Source organism: Herpailurus yagouaroundi, unplaced genomic scaffold, assembly GCF_014898765.1.
Source record: "Herpailurus yagouaroundi ecotype Mexico unplaced genomic scaffold, PumYag 355, whole genome shotgun sequence".
Classification (NCBI taxonomy): domain Eukaryota; kingdom Metazoa; phylum Chordata; class Mammalia; order Carnivora; family Felidae; genus Herpailurus; species Herpailurus yagouaroundi.
In genome coordinates this window covers 5,461,545-5,477,778 of record NW_024412572.1, presented here as the reverse complement: position 1 = coordinate 5,477,778, position 16,234 = coordinate 5,461,545, and the positions used below count along the sequence as shown (strand labels likewise).

At 48.2% G+C, this 16,234-nt stretch overlaps 1 protein-coding gene across 4 annotated transcripts in view; it reads left to right on the top strand.

Annotated features, from left to right (window-relative positions):
- The first annotated feature begins 596 nt into the window (after positions 1-596).
- The window catches only part of TEAD4 (TEA domain transcription factor 4), a 42,238-nt gene continuing 26,600 nt past the window's right edge, over positions 597-16,234 (top strand). The window contains exons 1-2 of one of the 4 annotated variants that reach the window (XM_040462799.1): positions 597-1,228; positions 5,894-6,148. In XM_040462799.1, coding sequence (XP_040318733.1) covers positions 1,174-1,228; positions 5,894-6,148 — 310 coding nt within the window. In that variant the 5' untranslated portion in view covers positions 597-1,173. The remainder of the gene's footprint in view (positions 1,229-5,893; positions 6,149-16,234) is intronic. The other 3 variants (XM_040462797.1, XM_040462800.1, XM_040462798.1) reach the window with 3 other exon arrangements.

The following is a 16,234-nucleotide window of genomic DNA, read 5'->3' as shown; positions in this document are numbered from 1 at the left end:
AAATCCCCGGGCTTGGGGCCTTGGTTGACCCCCTGCCTTGCTTCCCCTGGGATGGACCCAATCTTGGGAACACAAAGCGCAGGTCCTCAGAAACCTCACTTGTGGGGCAGTATCTGACAGGACTCTCTGGTTTTCCCCAGGTCTGGTGGTCCACTGGGCTGCCCTGGGCCCAACTAATACAGGGGCTGAACGTGCTTACTTCACCTGGCTGGTCTAGCTCAGCTGTGGTGAAAGAGGGCCCAGAGACCCTGGTCTCTACTCCTCAGAAAGGTTTACATAGTATCAGGGAGGTTGGGCCTCCCTCCTTTCCTTCTCTCCTTTCTGGACTTCATAGCACCCTCCATCTGGCTTGGGGTAACCATTTGGGCTTAGTGCCAGGTCCCAGAAGAGAATCCAGGCTGAAGTTAGGACATACAAGACTTTAAGTATTAATATTATTTATTTATTAACATTAATCAATACTAGCTGAAGGTATATGTATCTGTTAGGTCCAGTTAGGACTTTAGACCTTCCACGTGAGGCATTATTTGTAGCTTAGATAACGATGGTGACAATTAATATAGCTCTTACTGAGCACTGACTCTACGTCATGCCCCATGCTAGTTAACATCAGATCTTGTTGACCAGCATATGGGATATCTCTCCGTGGCAGGTCAGTTCTCCAGCCTTCTCTGAGCAAAGCCACAGGTGAAAGTCTGCATGGTAGGAGCGGTCCCAGAAGAAGTGGAGGACCTGGGCAGTGAATGTGAGCCACAGGCACTGTAGGACAGAAAGGACCTTAGATCCCAATCTAAGAAATGGACGAATTTGACAATGGTCACACGGTTGCTTATAACACTGGAACTAGAACCAGTCTCTTGATGCCCAGACATCACACTTTCATTATACAAACCTCCAAGATAAATCCCAAAGGGATTAACCTACAACTGAAGCTCTCCCCCTGGTGTGCCAAAGTCCGGACATTTACTGATATTTTTTTGGTTTCCTGACACTAAACACAGAACAGTTCATTTTCCCCACAGGGAAATCATTACTTCACAAAAAACACTTAGCAAATCTCTACTCATTTATTCATTCTTTTGTTCTTCGCATTGTGCAGTGTGCTGAGGACTTAGAGAAAGACAACCATCCCCACCCTCGTGGAGTCTGACGTATGGTGGAGGCCCATCATTCATGGGAGATGGAAGGGTCAGATATGTAAAGCACGGGGACCTGTTGGAGCTCAGAGGTGGGTGCCTAATCCAGACTTGAGGTCTGGGTCATCCTCCCAGAGGAAATGACATTTTCGCTGGACCTTAAAGATGCGTAGGAGTTAGGTGAGGGAGGGATGGGGAGGAAGGCTGCAGGCAGCCCTTCCAGGTATAAAGAGCTTATTAGGTTAATTGAGTGTGGGGGTTAGGGCCGGGTGCAAAGAAGAGAGTATAGAGGACCGTGTAGGTGCATGGAAGGTATGGCAGGAGAGCAGGAATCAGTTGATGAAGGGCCTTATAAAATCCTATTGTGGAACATATCATTTTATGTAAGATTATGGGAAAGCCATTGAAAGATTTTAAGTAGAGGAATCACATGATCAGATTTGTATTGTAGAAAAATCACTGTGGCTGCAGTGACGGATTACGGAGTCTACATGGGGTTGGCACAGTCATCCTGGTGAGCACTAGCGGAAGCTTGGATTAGGGCTTGAGATAGAAAGAGATGTGGCTTCAAGAAGACTTTTAGGAGATAGGATGTGGTTGTTAATTATTTATGGAGATAAGAGGGAAAAGTCAATACATTCTTAGATTTCTGGCCTCTGGGTGGATGGCGGTGTCATTTCTTGAGAGACACAGAGGAGGAGGAGGAGGACCAGGACTCACTGGCAAGCTGAAAATTTGGTTTTGGACATGCTGAGTTTGAGGAGCTTCAGAGAAGGCTGATTAGGACTGCCTGGTAAGCAGTTGCCATATATGCCCAAACTCAGGAAGGACGTACAGATTTGGGAATCAAAAATATACAGTGGGAATGTAAGCTGTGGGTGGGGATCCCCCAGGGGGGTATGTATGGGGTTTTGAAAGGAGAGGTCAGGTCAGAACCCTGAGGAAAACATGTAGGGAATGGGTCTGGCAAAATATGAGACCAAAGAGAAGAAAGGAAGGGTGAAGACAGTGAGTTAAGACAACTTGAGAATGGTCTTTGTTCTTCCATGTATTTTGAGATCAGCTTGTTAAGTTTTATGGAAGACCTTGTGGAATTTTTTTTTTTTTTAATGTTTTATTTGCTTTTGAGAGAGAGAGAGAGAGAGGCAGAGTACAAGCGGGGAGGGGTAAAGAGAGAGGGAGACACAGAATCCGAAGCAAGCCTCTGGTTCTGAGCTGTCAGTACAGAGCCTGACACGGGGCTTGAACCCACGAGCTGTGAGTTCATGACCTGAGCTGAAGTCGGATGCTCAACCGACTGAGCCACCCAGGTGCCCTGAGACCTTGTGGAATTTTTAATCATAATTTCATTGAAATTATTTTTTTGGTAAAGATTCAACATCTTTATGATATTTTCCCATCCAGGAGCACAATTTTCCTCTCCATTTATTTAGGCATTTTATGTCTTTCAAAACCATTATGATTTCCTTTGTCTCACCTATTGTTAGATTTATCAGTAGGTAAATTACTACTTTGGTTTCTAAAAGGAATATTTATTTATTTTTCTTAAAAAATTTTTTTAAATTATTTTTGAGAGAGAGAGAGAGAGAGAGAGACAGAGTGCAAGCTGGGGAGGGGCAGAGAGCGAGACATACACAGAATCCAAAGCAGGCTCTGGGCTCTGAGCTGTCAGCACAGAGCCCCATGTGGGGCTTGAACTCATGAACAGTGAGATCATGACCTGAGCCAAAGTCAGACGCTTAACCAACTGAGCCACCCAGGCTCCCCTCTAGACGGAATATTTTTAGAAATTAGTAAGATATGCCATCTTACTTCTGGTATCAAAGAATGTAATTGTAATTTGTGAAATCCCTTCAGTCTCTTCTATTGTAATTCCTTATAATAACGACAGTTTACTTCCTTTTTTCCAATCTTGAGATCTGTCTTGTCCTACTGTGTTGGCTAGGACTCTAGTACAGTGTGAGTATGAATGTTGAAAGTGATATCTTATTTCTGAATTTAAGGTAATGCTTCTAGTGTTTAATCAGTAAGTGTTGTGCATGTTAAAGTTCTGGTCACCAGTTCCAATGTGCGTGTGTGTGAGTGGGGTTGGGGGGTGAGGACGTTCCTACACTAATCAACAAGTCTCTAGCACCAGTTGGGTGTCCTACAATTCAATTCTGACACTGTCTACCTGGAGGTAGCATCATATCCCACAGGTTAATGGCTTATCTCATAAGATTGCCCCCCAACCCCAGATACCAGTGGCAAGCCCAGGTTATCACTGGTTATACATTGGAAGTTCTAGTAACCCCTCCTTGAGTTCAACTGATTTGCTAGAGTGGCTCATAGAATTCAGAGAAACACTTTACTTACTAGATTACTGGTTTATTACAAAAAATACGTAACTCAGAAGAGTCAAGTGAAACAGATACATAGGGCAAGGTCGGGGGGAAGGCATAGAACTTCCATAACCTCTACAAGTATGTGCCATTCTCCCCAAATCTCCATGTGTTCACCAACTCAAACTCTCGGAAGCCCCTCCTTTTTTGTTTTTATGGAGGCTTCATTACATAGACACAATTGATTAAATTATTGGCCATTGGCAGTTAATACAACCTCTAGTCCCTTTCCCTTCCCTGTACTTTGCAAAAGGGGTGGTGGTGTGGGACTGAAGGTTCCAACCCTCTAATTACATGGTTAGTTCTCCTGACCACCAGCCTTCATCCTTAGATACATGCATTCCAAAAGTCACCACATTCACATAATAAGACACCTTTATCATTCTCATCTCTTTGGAAATTCCAGGGGTTTTAGAAGCTCTGTGCTAGAAACTGGGACAAAGACCAGATACACATTTCTTATTATAAATCACAACATCACAGTAGGGTTTTGGAAGGTGCCATTTGTCACATTTAAGGAAGTTTCCTTGTTTATAGAGTTTGCTAATAAGTATTTTTTATTGTGACTGGGTCTGGAATTTTAGCAAATGCATCTTCAGAATGTATGGTTCAGAAACATGGTTTTTCTTGCATGTACATACATACACGTGTGTGTATTGCATGACCAAACGTAGCCACCATCATTGTTATTGTTTTTATATAGTTAATATTGTTTAGATTCATTTTTATTTTACCATAACTTTGCTCACCTCTTCCATGTGTGTCATGCTTTCTTTTCCTAGAAGCTCCCTTTAAAAAAAATACCTCCTTTACTGTTTTTTTTTTTTTTTAAGTGAAGGTCTGTTAGTAGTAAATTCCATCTTTGTCTAAAAATGCTTTTTTTTTTTTTAAATGTTTACTCTCGAATGATATTTTGGTTGGGCTTTTAATTCTGGGTTAACAGTTATTTTTCTGTCAACAGTTTAGAGACATTAACTTGGGTCCTCCTGTGCTACTGTTGAGAAGTTCACTATCTGTATATACAATTAACATCATAGTCCTTCCTTTGTAGGTGATTTGTCTTTTTTCACTCTGGATGCTTTTAAGATCTATTCTTTGTTTTTGGTATTCTGCAGTGTCCTTACAGTATGTGTTCATTTTATTTTAATTTATCCTGGTTAGGATTCAGTATGGTTCCTTAATTGGAGGATTCATGTATTTCATTATTTCTGAAAAATTTCCTTGCTATTATCTTTTCAAATGTTGTTCTACTTCACTTTCTGTATTCTCTCTTTCTGGAATGCTAATTGGAGGTATGTTGAAGTGCCTTATTTTGTTCTCCTTTGCTCTTTATCATCATTACAAAAATACATTTCCAAGTAATATCTTAAGATATTTTTTCCAGGTTCTTCTTTCTCCGGCTGTATCTAATGTGCTGTTAATCTCAGTTAAACCATTGAGTTTTTTTAATATATATTTTTAAACATTTATTTATTTTTGAGAGACAGAGTGAGACAGACATGAGTGGGGAAGGGGGGGGGGGGGCGGTGCACAGAATCCAAAGCAGGATCCAGGCTCTGAGCTGTCAGCACAGAGTCCGACGCGGGGCTTGAACTTACGAACTGTGAGACCATGACCTGAGCCGTAGCAGGACAATTAATTGACTGAGCCATCCAGGTGCCCCAAACGATTGAGTTTTAACTTCAGTGACTAAAATATTTATTTGGTTCTTTTTCCAGTCTGCTTTGTGTTTTTTGATTGTGTCTAATTCTTTCTCATGTTTCCAATTCCTTATTTAAGTCATAATTATTTGAAATACCATTATATAATAGTTTTTATCTGATAGTCCAGTTATCTCTAGTTCTTGGGGCTCTAATTCTATTGAATTTTGATCATGGTAGATTGTTTCCTCTTTCTTCTATGTTGTAATTTTAGATTTTGAGAACCTCTTTAGCAAGATTTTATCTTTGGGAATTTTCTGCAGTATGGGTTAAGACTGTCTTTTTAACCTAGGGTTTAGGCAGACAGACAGTCTTGTCATATTTTGTCAGTATTCTGTCTTTTTGCTGAAGATTGAGATTTAGTTCTGAGTTCCAACCTCCCTGTATCTGTCAGGTCATCCCAGGTGCCTGGGATGTTTGTGCTCGCTTAACAGGGTGGGAAGCTTAGGTCTACAGAGGGGACATGACCTGCCCCAGATTCCAGGTCTCTTGATGCTCCCAGATCTTTCAGTTCATTCCTTATCCCCTGGGTCCCTGGCCTTATTCCCTCTGAGCTCCTGTGCTGTGGGTGGCCAAGCAAGGAAGGGCAACTGATCCTAGGGCTTGGCACTCCCCTGGGTGCCCCATCCCACAGACATGTGTTCTTCCACCAAAGCGGAGGTTTCTGCCTAAGCAGGTCCAACGGGCGCTCCTCCAAGCGGAGCCTTGGAGGGCAAGGCCGGCACCATTACCTCCAACGAGTGGAGCCCTCCTAACTCCCCTGAGGGGAGCAACGTCTCTGGGGGCAGCCAGGCATTGGACAAGCCCATCGACAATGATGCGGAGGGTGTATGGAGTCCGGACATCGAGCAGAGCTTCCAGGAGGCCCTGGCCATCTACCCGCCTTGCGGCCGCCGCAAAATCATCCTCTCGGATGAGGGCAAGATGTACGGTAAGGAGTCTGTTGGGGTGGGGTGGTGGGCCCCTGCCCTCGTGATCCAGCTCTGGAAATAGGGCCCGGCAAGGGGCCAGGCACAGCAACCTTGGGGTTCTTCAAGTAATGCACGGGGGAATGACCGCTAGGGCATTTATCAGGTGGACGCTGCTTCCACTGACCTGGGTTCCCAAAGTGTGGGAGGGTGTGTGAGAAGAAGCCTTAGAGTGGGAGGGAAGCTGTGGTAGAAGGCTTGGGAAAGGAGAAGAATAACCCCCTCCCGCCAGAGCAGTCTGGGAAAATCCCATAAGCTGTTCCCCAGGCAAATGCTTCATGAGCTCCCAGCTCCCTACCTTGACTGTGAAGGGAGGTTAGGAAGGTGGTTACTGGACTCACTCATTCCCTCATTCATGCACTCAGTCGTGAGGCTTCTGTGTGCCAAGCCTAAGTGGGGAAGATCTGGACCCTGCTCACAATATGGTGGGGGTAGGTGAAGTGAGCACACACATGTCTGTGCAACACGACAGATGTGGAGTGTTCCAGGAGAGAGTCAAGCAGAGTGCTGTAGACCTTTCCCTCAGGAAAGGTCCCATTGAGCTCAGAGTGATCTGGAAAGGCTTGATCTTTGTGAGTGGCTGAGGATTCAGAACATTCAGAGATACTTTATGTCCAGTAGCCCTGTGGGAAGGACCAAGCAGTCTTCCTGGGGCTGTGCTGACTTTTGGATGGAAGAGAGGTTATGTGGAAAAGTAAAACAAAACCAAAAACTGAATAGCTGTTGGAAGGCCCAGGTCAGGCTTTCATTCCCAGTGGAAAGTCTCCCAGGACCCCCAGCTTGAAACACTGGTCTTGGGCAGGCGGTGGGAGGATTTCTGTAACTGGTTGGCACCATTGACAACAGAGGGCCCTGCCCTGGCTCCCAACAAAATGGTTCTAGGCCAGGTACCCACCCCCAGAAGTTTACATTCAGGTTCTCTCTCCCCCATCCAACGCTGGTGCCCCTCCCTCCAACACAGTAAAGGGCGCTCTGTGAGGGGTTCGTGGGAGCTAGCTGTATTCACCTCAGAGGGCTTCTGTGAAAAATGACCACAAACTGGTGGTTTAACACAGCAGAAATGTATTCTCTCACAGTTAAGGGGTCCAGAGGTCTGAAGTCAAGGTGTCTGTAGGGTTGGTTCCTCTTGGAGGCTCTGAGGCAGGATCTGTTCCAGCCTCTCTCTTAGCTCCTGGGTCGCTCACAATCCATGGCCTTCCTTAGCTTGTAGCTGCATCACTCCAGTCCGTGACTCTGTTGTCCCACGACTGTCTTCCCTGTGTGTCCTGACCTCTTGTAAGGATACTAGTCACATGTAATCCAGTGTACATCTTAGTACATCTGTAAAGATCCTGTTTCCAAATAAGGTCACATTCTGAGGTTCTGGGTGGACAAGAATTCTGGGGGGACACTATTCAACTGAGCTCAACTAGACTGAACATGGGTCCTGTGTGTTACTGCCTTGGGGAGTATAGGGCTCTCACAGCACCTGGTACTCACTCTTTACCTGCAGCTTTACCTACAAGGCCAGAGTGATTCCTCTCTTTCTTTAACTTGTTGGGAAAGCAAGGTGGGCAAGGTGGACCCTGGATCTTGTCCTCGGGCACCAGTTACAAGTTCTAACTGCTCATCTCTCCTCACCAGCCCCACCGCTGTGGCTTTGCTGGATCCCTACAGAGTCTGTCTTACTTCTCTGTAGGTGTCCATGCCCTGCATCGTCCTCCCCACACCCCGTACCACCCCTGCTCTAACCACTTTCTGCTCTAGTAGTTGCTTCTTATTTTTGGCCCCTTGGGAAGCCTCATGGAGAAGACGGTGGATGTGTATGGAACACCTGTTGGGTGCTAGATGTGGGATCAAGCACTTTACATAGTTTCTTCCCATAGAGCTGGAGAGGAATGGAGAACTGATGTTCTAGGCTCTTTCTACTACTTTAGTGGAGAATGGGATGGGTATTGATCAAGAGCTGAGGTGTGAAGGTATGAAGGGGTTGGGGGGAAGGGGAGGGCAAACTGTTTAGCTTGAGAGTTGTCAGGGTCTCTTGTGGGGAAGCTGTGATGTGTGCCCGGGACAAGCACAAGTTTTCTGGCAAACACAAGCGGCTAAGAGGCATTCAGGAAAGGGCAAGAGCTGAGGGTACCTGTGGAGATGGCAGAATGTGGAAGAATCAGCAGACATTTATTTGGGTGCCACTGTGGACCAGACTTTGAATGCTGAGATGTTTCTTTGTGTGTGTGTGTGTGTGTGTGTGTGTGTGTGTGTGCATGTATGGTAAAATATATATAACATAAAGTATATTATTTTAACCATTTGTAAGTGTACAGTTCAGTGGCAGAAAGTGGATTCACATTGTGGTGTGGCCACCAGCCCCATCCATCCCCAGAACTTCATCTTCCTAACTGAAGCTTCGTACCCACTAAACACTACATCCCATCCCTTCCTCCCCCTAGCCCCTGACAACCACCATTCTGCTCTCTGTCTCTATGGATGTTACTGCTCTGGGCACCTCTGAGAAGTGGAATCATATGGTGTTGTTTGTTTGCCCTTTTGTGACTGCCTTAGTTCAGTCAGCGTAATGTCCTCAAGGCTCCTCCACGTTGCAGCCTATGTCAGAACTTCCTTTTCAAGGCCAGATAACGTTCCACCGTATGGATAGACCACAGTTCGTTTATCTGTTCACTTGGTGGTGGATGTCTGGGGAGGGATGCTTAGTTTTATTTAGTGGTTGTGGGTAGATATTTCTCTCCCCATTTCACATGTAAAGGAATCGGGTTAAGAGACTTTGTTATCAGTCAGCAGATGATTGTAACTGAGCCAGTTTGGGAAGTGCAAGCCTGAGATTGTGACTGAGCCAGTTTGGGAAGTGCAAGCCTGCGGGCCTCTGGCAGGCCTTGGGTTGGAATTGTTTGGCTGGAGGGGAGCTGTTAAGTGGTGGGGAAACAGGCTGAAAATGGTGTTTGGCAAACTGCCCTGGCCATGTTGGTGTCCCTTTTGTGGTTCTCCTCCTGTGCAGAGAGACCAGGAGGGGGATCACACAGGGGAGGACCTGGGAGGGAGGGAGGGAGGGAGGGGAGGGGTGCAGGGTCCCGGAGCCTCTTAGTTGTGCCAAGGAAGATAGAGGCTCTCAGTGGTCTCTGATACCCTTTATCGCTTCAATCTTTTCAAGGAGAGGAGGGAGGAATTATAATCTCTGGTTGCAGATGCAGAGATAGATAGAACCTCAGAGAGGCCAAGAGTTTCTCCCAGAGTCTCTTAGGTAGTAAGTGCAAGAGCCACGGGTAGAACCAGTTCCCCTACCCCAGTGATGCTCCCCCATCACCCTGAACGGCCTTTGTGTGCTCTGTGAAGCCTGCCCCGCCTGCTCCTCTCCTCCCTGCACCACCTCCCCCTTCTACTTGGCCCGGGCTCCAGGTGGGTCAGGCTCTGGGCAGGGGCACTATGAGTCTGATGACTCACTCAGCCCCCACAGCACCTGTCCTCCCTGACTACAGATCCTGCTGGGGTCCAGACGCTGGCTTATCCCCATCTCCTCTTACCAGGCATGGGGGCTGAGCCAGGGCAGGACCTCGCAGGGAGTCGATGAAGGGGCCCTCACTCAGCAGGGGCTGCCGTCCAGCTGGGAGGTATATATAGCTCTGAGCTCAGCCCCGTGTGTGTGTGTGTGTGTGTGTGTGTGTGTGTGTGTGTGTGTGTGTGATGGGACCCGGGAGGTGGAGGAAGAGGGACAGGCTGCCAAGCTGACTCAGACGTCACCTTACTCTGGCTGCTCTCCTGCATCTTCTCATCTTCCCTTGGGGACCCTCTCTTGCCATCCCCCAGTGCCTGAGCCCCTGAGAGCCCCACTGCATACACACCCCGCTTCCCACATTCAGAGGCCATCAGTTGTTTTCCAGGTGGGCCAGCCCAGTGGGGCACAGGGTGGGAGCTGAGGATCATCAGAGTGATTCCAGGGCGCCCAGAGGAGGAATCTAGAGCTGGAGGCTCTGAGGACAGGAATTAGGCCTGCTCCCAGCTCTGGCCCCAGTGCAGCCGAGCAGGACACTGAGGAGGGCCAGGCAGACATGTGGATAGCATGCAGAAGTGCAGCACAGATTAGCGCCTGTGACTTCTGAGCTGAGCCTCCCACATTTGCAGACAGGCTCCCGGGGCCGCTAGCCATCTTCGCTCACGACTGCCTTCATTTGTGCCCCGTCACTGTGTGACCCTCGCCCTGGCATCCCCATGCTGGTCACTCTGACCTCCTTTGGCCAGCCTGGCCTCTGGCCCCGTGGGCAGGTGGTGGGGAGGTGAGCGTGGGGCAACTTGTCACCCCCATCTGCCCGCACACTCTGTCTTTCCCCCCTCGCAGCTCTGCCCTGGTCCCCTCTGTCTTGCCGTCTCTGCCTTGCCTGCAAGAGGGCTGGCTGGCCAGCTGTGTCTTCTCTGTGTGTCCATTCCTTCCTGCCCACCATGCTCTTGAATCTCCGAGCTCTCCTGGCCTCTCTTCCCTCTTTCTGCTTCTCCTCTCCTTGCTTTCTCCATTGTCTCACTGGGTGCCCTGTGGCCCAGGCTTCTTGTTCTTGTTACTACCTGGGCAGCTCCTCTTGAACAAGCTCCCACTGCCCTGAGCCAGGCCTGGGCTGAGGGCTGCAGCCTCTGTTGTCTACAACTGTATGGGACAGTGGAGGGGCAGGAGAAACATCTTTAGAAAGTAATCTCATGGCGCTTATGTTGTGTATAGTGTTACTCAGGGGGCTAGGCTATCTTAGAAGTTTTCTGGAAGGAAGTGTAGCGTGAGCAGGGTAGAGGAGGGAGGTGCTCAGGGAAGGGGGAAGACAGTGAGCACCCACCCAGAGGAGGGACTCTGTGTGGTGGTTTGATGGGCGTTGTAGGCAGGTGCTACGATGACCACTGTCAGAGGTGAAGAGACCCTGTTTTGGATAACTCACACAGCTAAGGAGAGGCAGAGTAGGGACTAGGCCCAGGTCAAGGCTCTGGTCACTGAGGTGATGGGACAGCGGTCAGTGCCCTCATCCGAGCTTCTGCCCCCTGCCACCACCATGTTCCTTGGATCCTCCACTGCCCTTTGCTCTGTTGCTCTGTGGTTTCTGGCTCCTTCCATGTGTCCCCCCCCCCCCCCCCCCAACCTCTGGTTTACAATGCTAACTTCATGCTTTTGGGGGCCTGATGATGTGACCCTCAGTTCAAACTTGCACTGGTGTGGCCTTGGACTGGTGGTCTAACCTTTCTCAGCCTCAGTTCCTCATTTTGTGCAACTGAGGAGTGATGACAGTAAAGCCACCTTTTTGTTTGGTTTTAGTTACATTCACTTATTTTATTGTGGGAAGATATACATCACATAAAATTTACCATTGTGACCATTTTAAGGTACAGTTCAGTGGCATTAAATTCGTTCACATTGTTGCTGCCATCCCTGTCATCTGTCTCTAGAACCTTCTCATCCATCCCAAACTGAAACTGTTGCCATTAAACACTAACTCCCCAACCCCCTCCCCCAGCCGTAGGTAACCTCTGTTCTGTTTTCTGTCCATATGAATTTGCCTATTCTTGGTACCTCATGGAAGTAGAATCAATCATACAATATTTGTCCTGTTGTGACTGGCTTATTCTGCTTAGCACAGTGTCTTTAGGGTTCGCCCTTGTTGTAGCCTGTGTCATAGCTCTATTATTTTTTTATAGCTGAATGATACTCCGTTGCACAGATACACCACATTTTATATATCCATTTACCTCTTGATGGACAGTAAGTTGTTTCCACCTTTCAGCTGTTGTGAGTACTGCTGCTCTGAACATGGGTGTGCAGGTATCTGAGTCCCTACTTGCAATTCTTGTGGGTATAGACCTAGAGATGGAATTGCTGGATTGAATGGTAATTGGAGGTCACTTGTTGAGGAAGCGCCAAACTGTCTTCCAGTGGCTGCACCATTTTATGTCGTTCCAGTGGTACACAGGGGCTCCAATTTCTTCACGTCTTTGCCAACACTTGTTACTTTCCGTTTGTTTGTTTTTTTAATGGTCATCCTTGTGGGTGTGAAACGGCATCTTGTTCTAATTTGCATTTCCCTAATGATTAGTGATGTTGAGCATCTTTTCGTGTGCTCATTGGAAGAAGACATCACCTTTTAGTGTTACCGCAGGGATGGGAGCCCATGGAGGTGCCCAGAGAGCAGCAGTGGGGTGTAGAGCTGAATGGTACATGTCCTCTGCCCTCAAGGAGCTTGGATGTTAGTGAGGGAGGAAGACAGGCGCTCCAGTGACTTTAGAGAAAGGCACAGACCCCTGTGCACCCGGACTTGGAGGTGGGAGTGGGCACACCCACTTGGGTGGGGATCAGGGAAGGCTTCTTGGGGCGGCAGCCTTGAAGGCCGAGTAGAATTTCACCAGAAGCCTCAGAGCCCTCCAGGGACAACGGTGGTAATAGCTCCGATGTCAGGCCTAATCACTGCCTTCTCAGGCTTCCAGGCTTCGGGCAGAAGTTTCTTCTCCACAAATAGCCTCCTCCTCCAGCTGCAGGTGTTTATAGCTTCAGCCGATCCCTGGACAGAGAGGCCCCCAGGCCATCGGGATTAGGGCTGGTTGTGGAGGAAGGTTGGCCTCCCCGCCCCCCCCCCCACCAGTTCCAAGCTGCCAGGGTGAAATGGAGAGCTCATAGGAGGCTCCCTCCCGTGAGAGGCCTCTGGTGAACTAAAACACTACACGTGCAGATCTGTCTCCTTTTGGGTGGGAGGCTCTGTGCCCAGGTTCTCAACTTTTCCAATTTTGAAAACTAATAGCTTTCAGTATAATGGGCCTTATGAACAACCTGAACAACAACAGCTGACCTTACTGACCTTACTGACCTTCTGCTAGGTGGTAGGTGCTTCACTTCCTTTGTGCCATTTAATACCCTTATGACCCAGACAGAGGGCTGGTGCAGAGAGAGGAGGCAATACAGAGGAAATGAGATTCAGAAATGGCCTGTTCCATACAGGGTTGTGCAAACGGGATAACGATTTCAGTGGTAGTGTGTGTTCAAGGAAAAGCCTGGGGTGGCTGGCAGGTACGTGTGACCTGGTATGTGGGGTTGGGAGGAAGTGGTGGTGATATGTGGACCCTGCATCGAGAACGCCCCACCCTCAGCCTGTAGTTAGGCCAAGGCTGACCTTTGTCCATCGGCTGTCCTCACCCATGGTGGGATGAGGCTGTGGACATGAGGTGGGGGCTGTTGGACACATGTCCCCTGACAGATGGGCCACAGTCTGGCAGAGGTGTCCTTTCCAGCCCCACCCAGGCCCTCTCGGGTTGGCCAAGGCCACCTGCCACACTGTAATGCCCAGCTGCCCCCACCGAGGTCCAGGCCGGCCTCCCGCTGCCCCAGCATGTGGTCTCTGAACTGGAGGGGAGAAGAAAGGCCTGGGTTTTAGCAGCAAGTGGCAGAGCTGGGACAAGGATGCAGGTCTCTTTCTCTCCCACTAACTCATCTGGATTTTGTACTAGTTTCTTTCAGCCCTTGCTCTTTGCTGACCTTGGCTGTAGTTTCAGGGCTCTGCCTCTGAACACATGCTCCCTACTTCTCTCCGCTTCTGTCTTTGACTCTGTGGCTTCCTGACGTCTACATCATCCAAAGCACATTGGTTTCTATCAGCTGTGGGTACCACTGTCCATAAGAGAATGAAAACAGGTGGGCAGGCTTTTGGGTTCAAATAGTCGGCTCTTCCTCCAGCACCTGGGTCAGGTGAGGGGCAGTCAGACATCATCAAGGACTTATTTCATGCAGAGCCCCAGAGAATCGGGGGATCAATCCAGAGGGAGGAGCACAGTGGTCTTGCAGAGGAAGCTCCCAGCTTGGCGAAGGGAGGGCAGTCATTGTATCATAGTCATGAAGCCTTAGAAATGTATGTTCTCATGGCACCTGGAACACTAACAAACTATGTGACTTTCAGCAAATCACTTCCCTTGCTTGGGCCACAGAGTTGTCTTCCTTAGGCTACACTGGACCTGTGGGATCTCCAGGTCCCACCCTTCAGAGAGACGGCCCTCAATCCCATGTGAAATAGAAGTAATTCTGTGCAATACTGAAGAGACAGATTATAGAGCCAGATTGCATGGATTTCAGTCTTAACTACCTGTTGGCCTGTGACCCTGAACAGCTTTCCAAACCTCTCTGTACCTCGATTTCCCTGTCTGTTAAATGTGACAGTAGTAGCAGCTGCATAGAGTTGACATGAGGATTGACAAGGAGCATGCAAATAAAACTCCCAGTACACATCATGTATTTGCACAGGTACTAGCTCATATAAGTGCTCATTAAATAAATGTTCACTATCGTAGCTCTTGTTACAAGAGGGAAAGAAGCTGTAGAAACTCTCCATGTATGTGTAGAGCCTGGATTAGATGCCAGCTGGCCTGGAGGCAGAATGGCCAGGGTGACCTCCAAAGCACCCCAGTGGCAGGAAGGAAGCTGTTTGACCCCTCTTGGCTCAACACACCCACAGAAGCCCAGCACTTCACTCCCACCCAGGGAGTGCTCTCGACTCCTGGCATTGCCTCTGATAAGCAGAACAAGGCTGGGTGGAATAATGGTCTGAGATGAGCTGGTAAGGGAGGAGAGGATGCTGTTCCAGAGAAAGAGAGGGAAGATGCACAAGTTGGTAAAAGACAGCTGAGCCAGCCCAGACCCCTTGGGTTTGGCTCCCATGGCCCCCACTGCTTAGCCCAGGGCCAGGATGGCCTGTCTTGTTCCTGAACTCTGTAGCCGAGGGCAGAGGCAGTTGTGGGGCTAGGAGGGGCTCTGTCTTCGTGACCTGGGGCTCTCACAGGAGGCGAGCCATCTGTAATGTCTGGAGTAAGGGTCTTGGCCAATGGAGGACACAGGCCTCCTCCCTAGCTGCTGCTGCTGTGTGACATGTACTGTAGAGGATGTGCCACTGCGTAAAGGGCCAGGACGCTGGCCCGGTGTTGGAGGCGAGTTCCCATTAACTGAGCAGCACCTTCTTGGTGCCAGGTGTTCACTGTACCGTCCACAGTGGCTGCACCAGTGCTCAAACCCAGGCAGCTGGTCCTAGATCTGCTGGTAGACAAGCTGGGTGAGATTTTCTGACTTCAGTTTTCTCCTTTGGTAATAGGTGTAATTGCTGGCCTTTCTACAGGCAGTAGGGAGGTTTACCGTGAAGTTGATGGGGCTAATGCTTCAAGACCATCACTAGTAATGTGATGTCCCTAAACCTTTTATTATTCTTTTTTTAACGTTTATTCATTTTTGAGGATGAGCGAGAGGGAGGGAACGGGGGAGGGGCAGAGAGTGAGAGGGAGACACAGAATCCGAAACAGGTTCCAGGCTCCCAGCTCTGAGCACAGGGCCCGATGAGGGGCTCGAACTCATGAGGGGCTCAAACTTATGAACCGTGAGATCATTCATGACCTGAGCCAGTGAGATACTCAACCAACTGAGCCACCCACGCACCTCTAAGCTTTTTATTTTTAATTTAAATTTGTAAAGTAGTTTTATTGGAATATAATTGCTATATAGTGAACTATACATACATATTTGAAGTGGATAATTTGGTTGAGTTTTGACAGACATATACACCTATGAAACCAATTACTATCATCAAGAGAATAAACATACCCATCTTAACCTAAAATGATCTTAGCCTAATTTTGGTTTATATTTTAAATTCTTTTTCTCAATGAGAGCCTTCCAATTTTTAGATGCTTTAGGCTCCCCGCAAATCTGGATTTGTTCCTGCATGGAGAGGGTCAAATGAGACCGGGATAAGAAATCACTTTAAAAATTATGTTGGACTAATCAGAAGTAAAAGGGTATTTGCTTTTCTATAACTTGTACCTTACCTATAGAAGGCTAAAGAGCCTTGTGGGACATTTGGCCAGTATCATATCACTATTTAACATTATCCCTTATTCATTTAACAATGTTTGTGGGAACCTGCTACAGAAAACTGCAGGCAGTGTTCTAGGTGTTGGGTGTGAATCCCTGTTCTCAGGAGCTTTCCTTCTGCTGGGAGTGGGGAGGAGGTAGGCACTGCTCCGAGTAGGCAGCTCAGTAAGTAGGCAGATCACATGGCATGTGA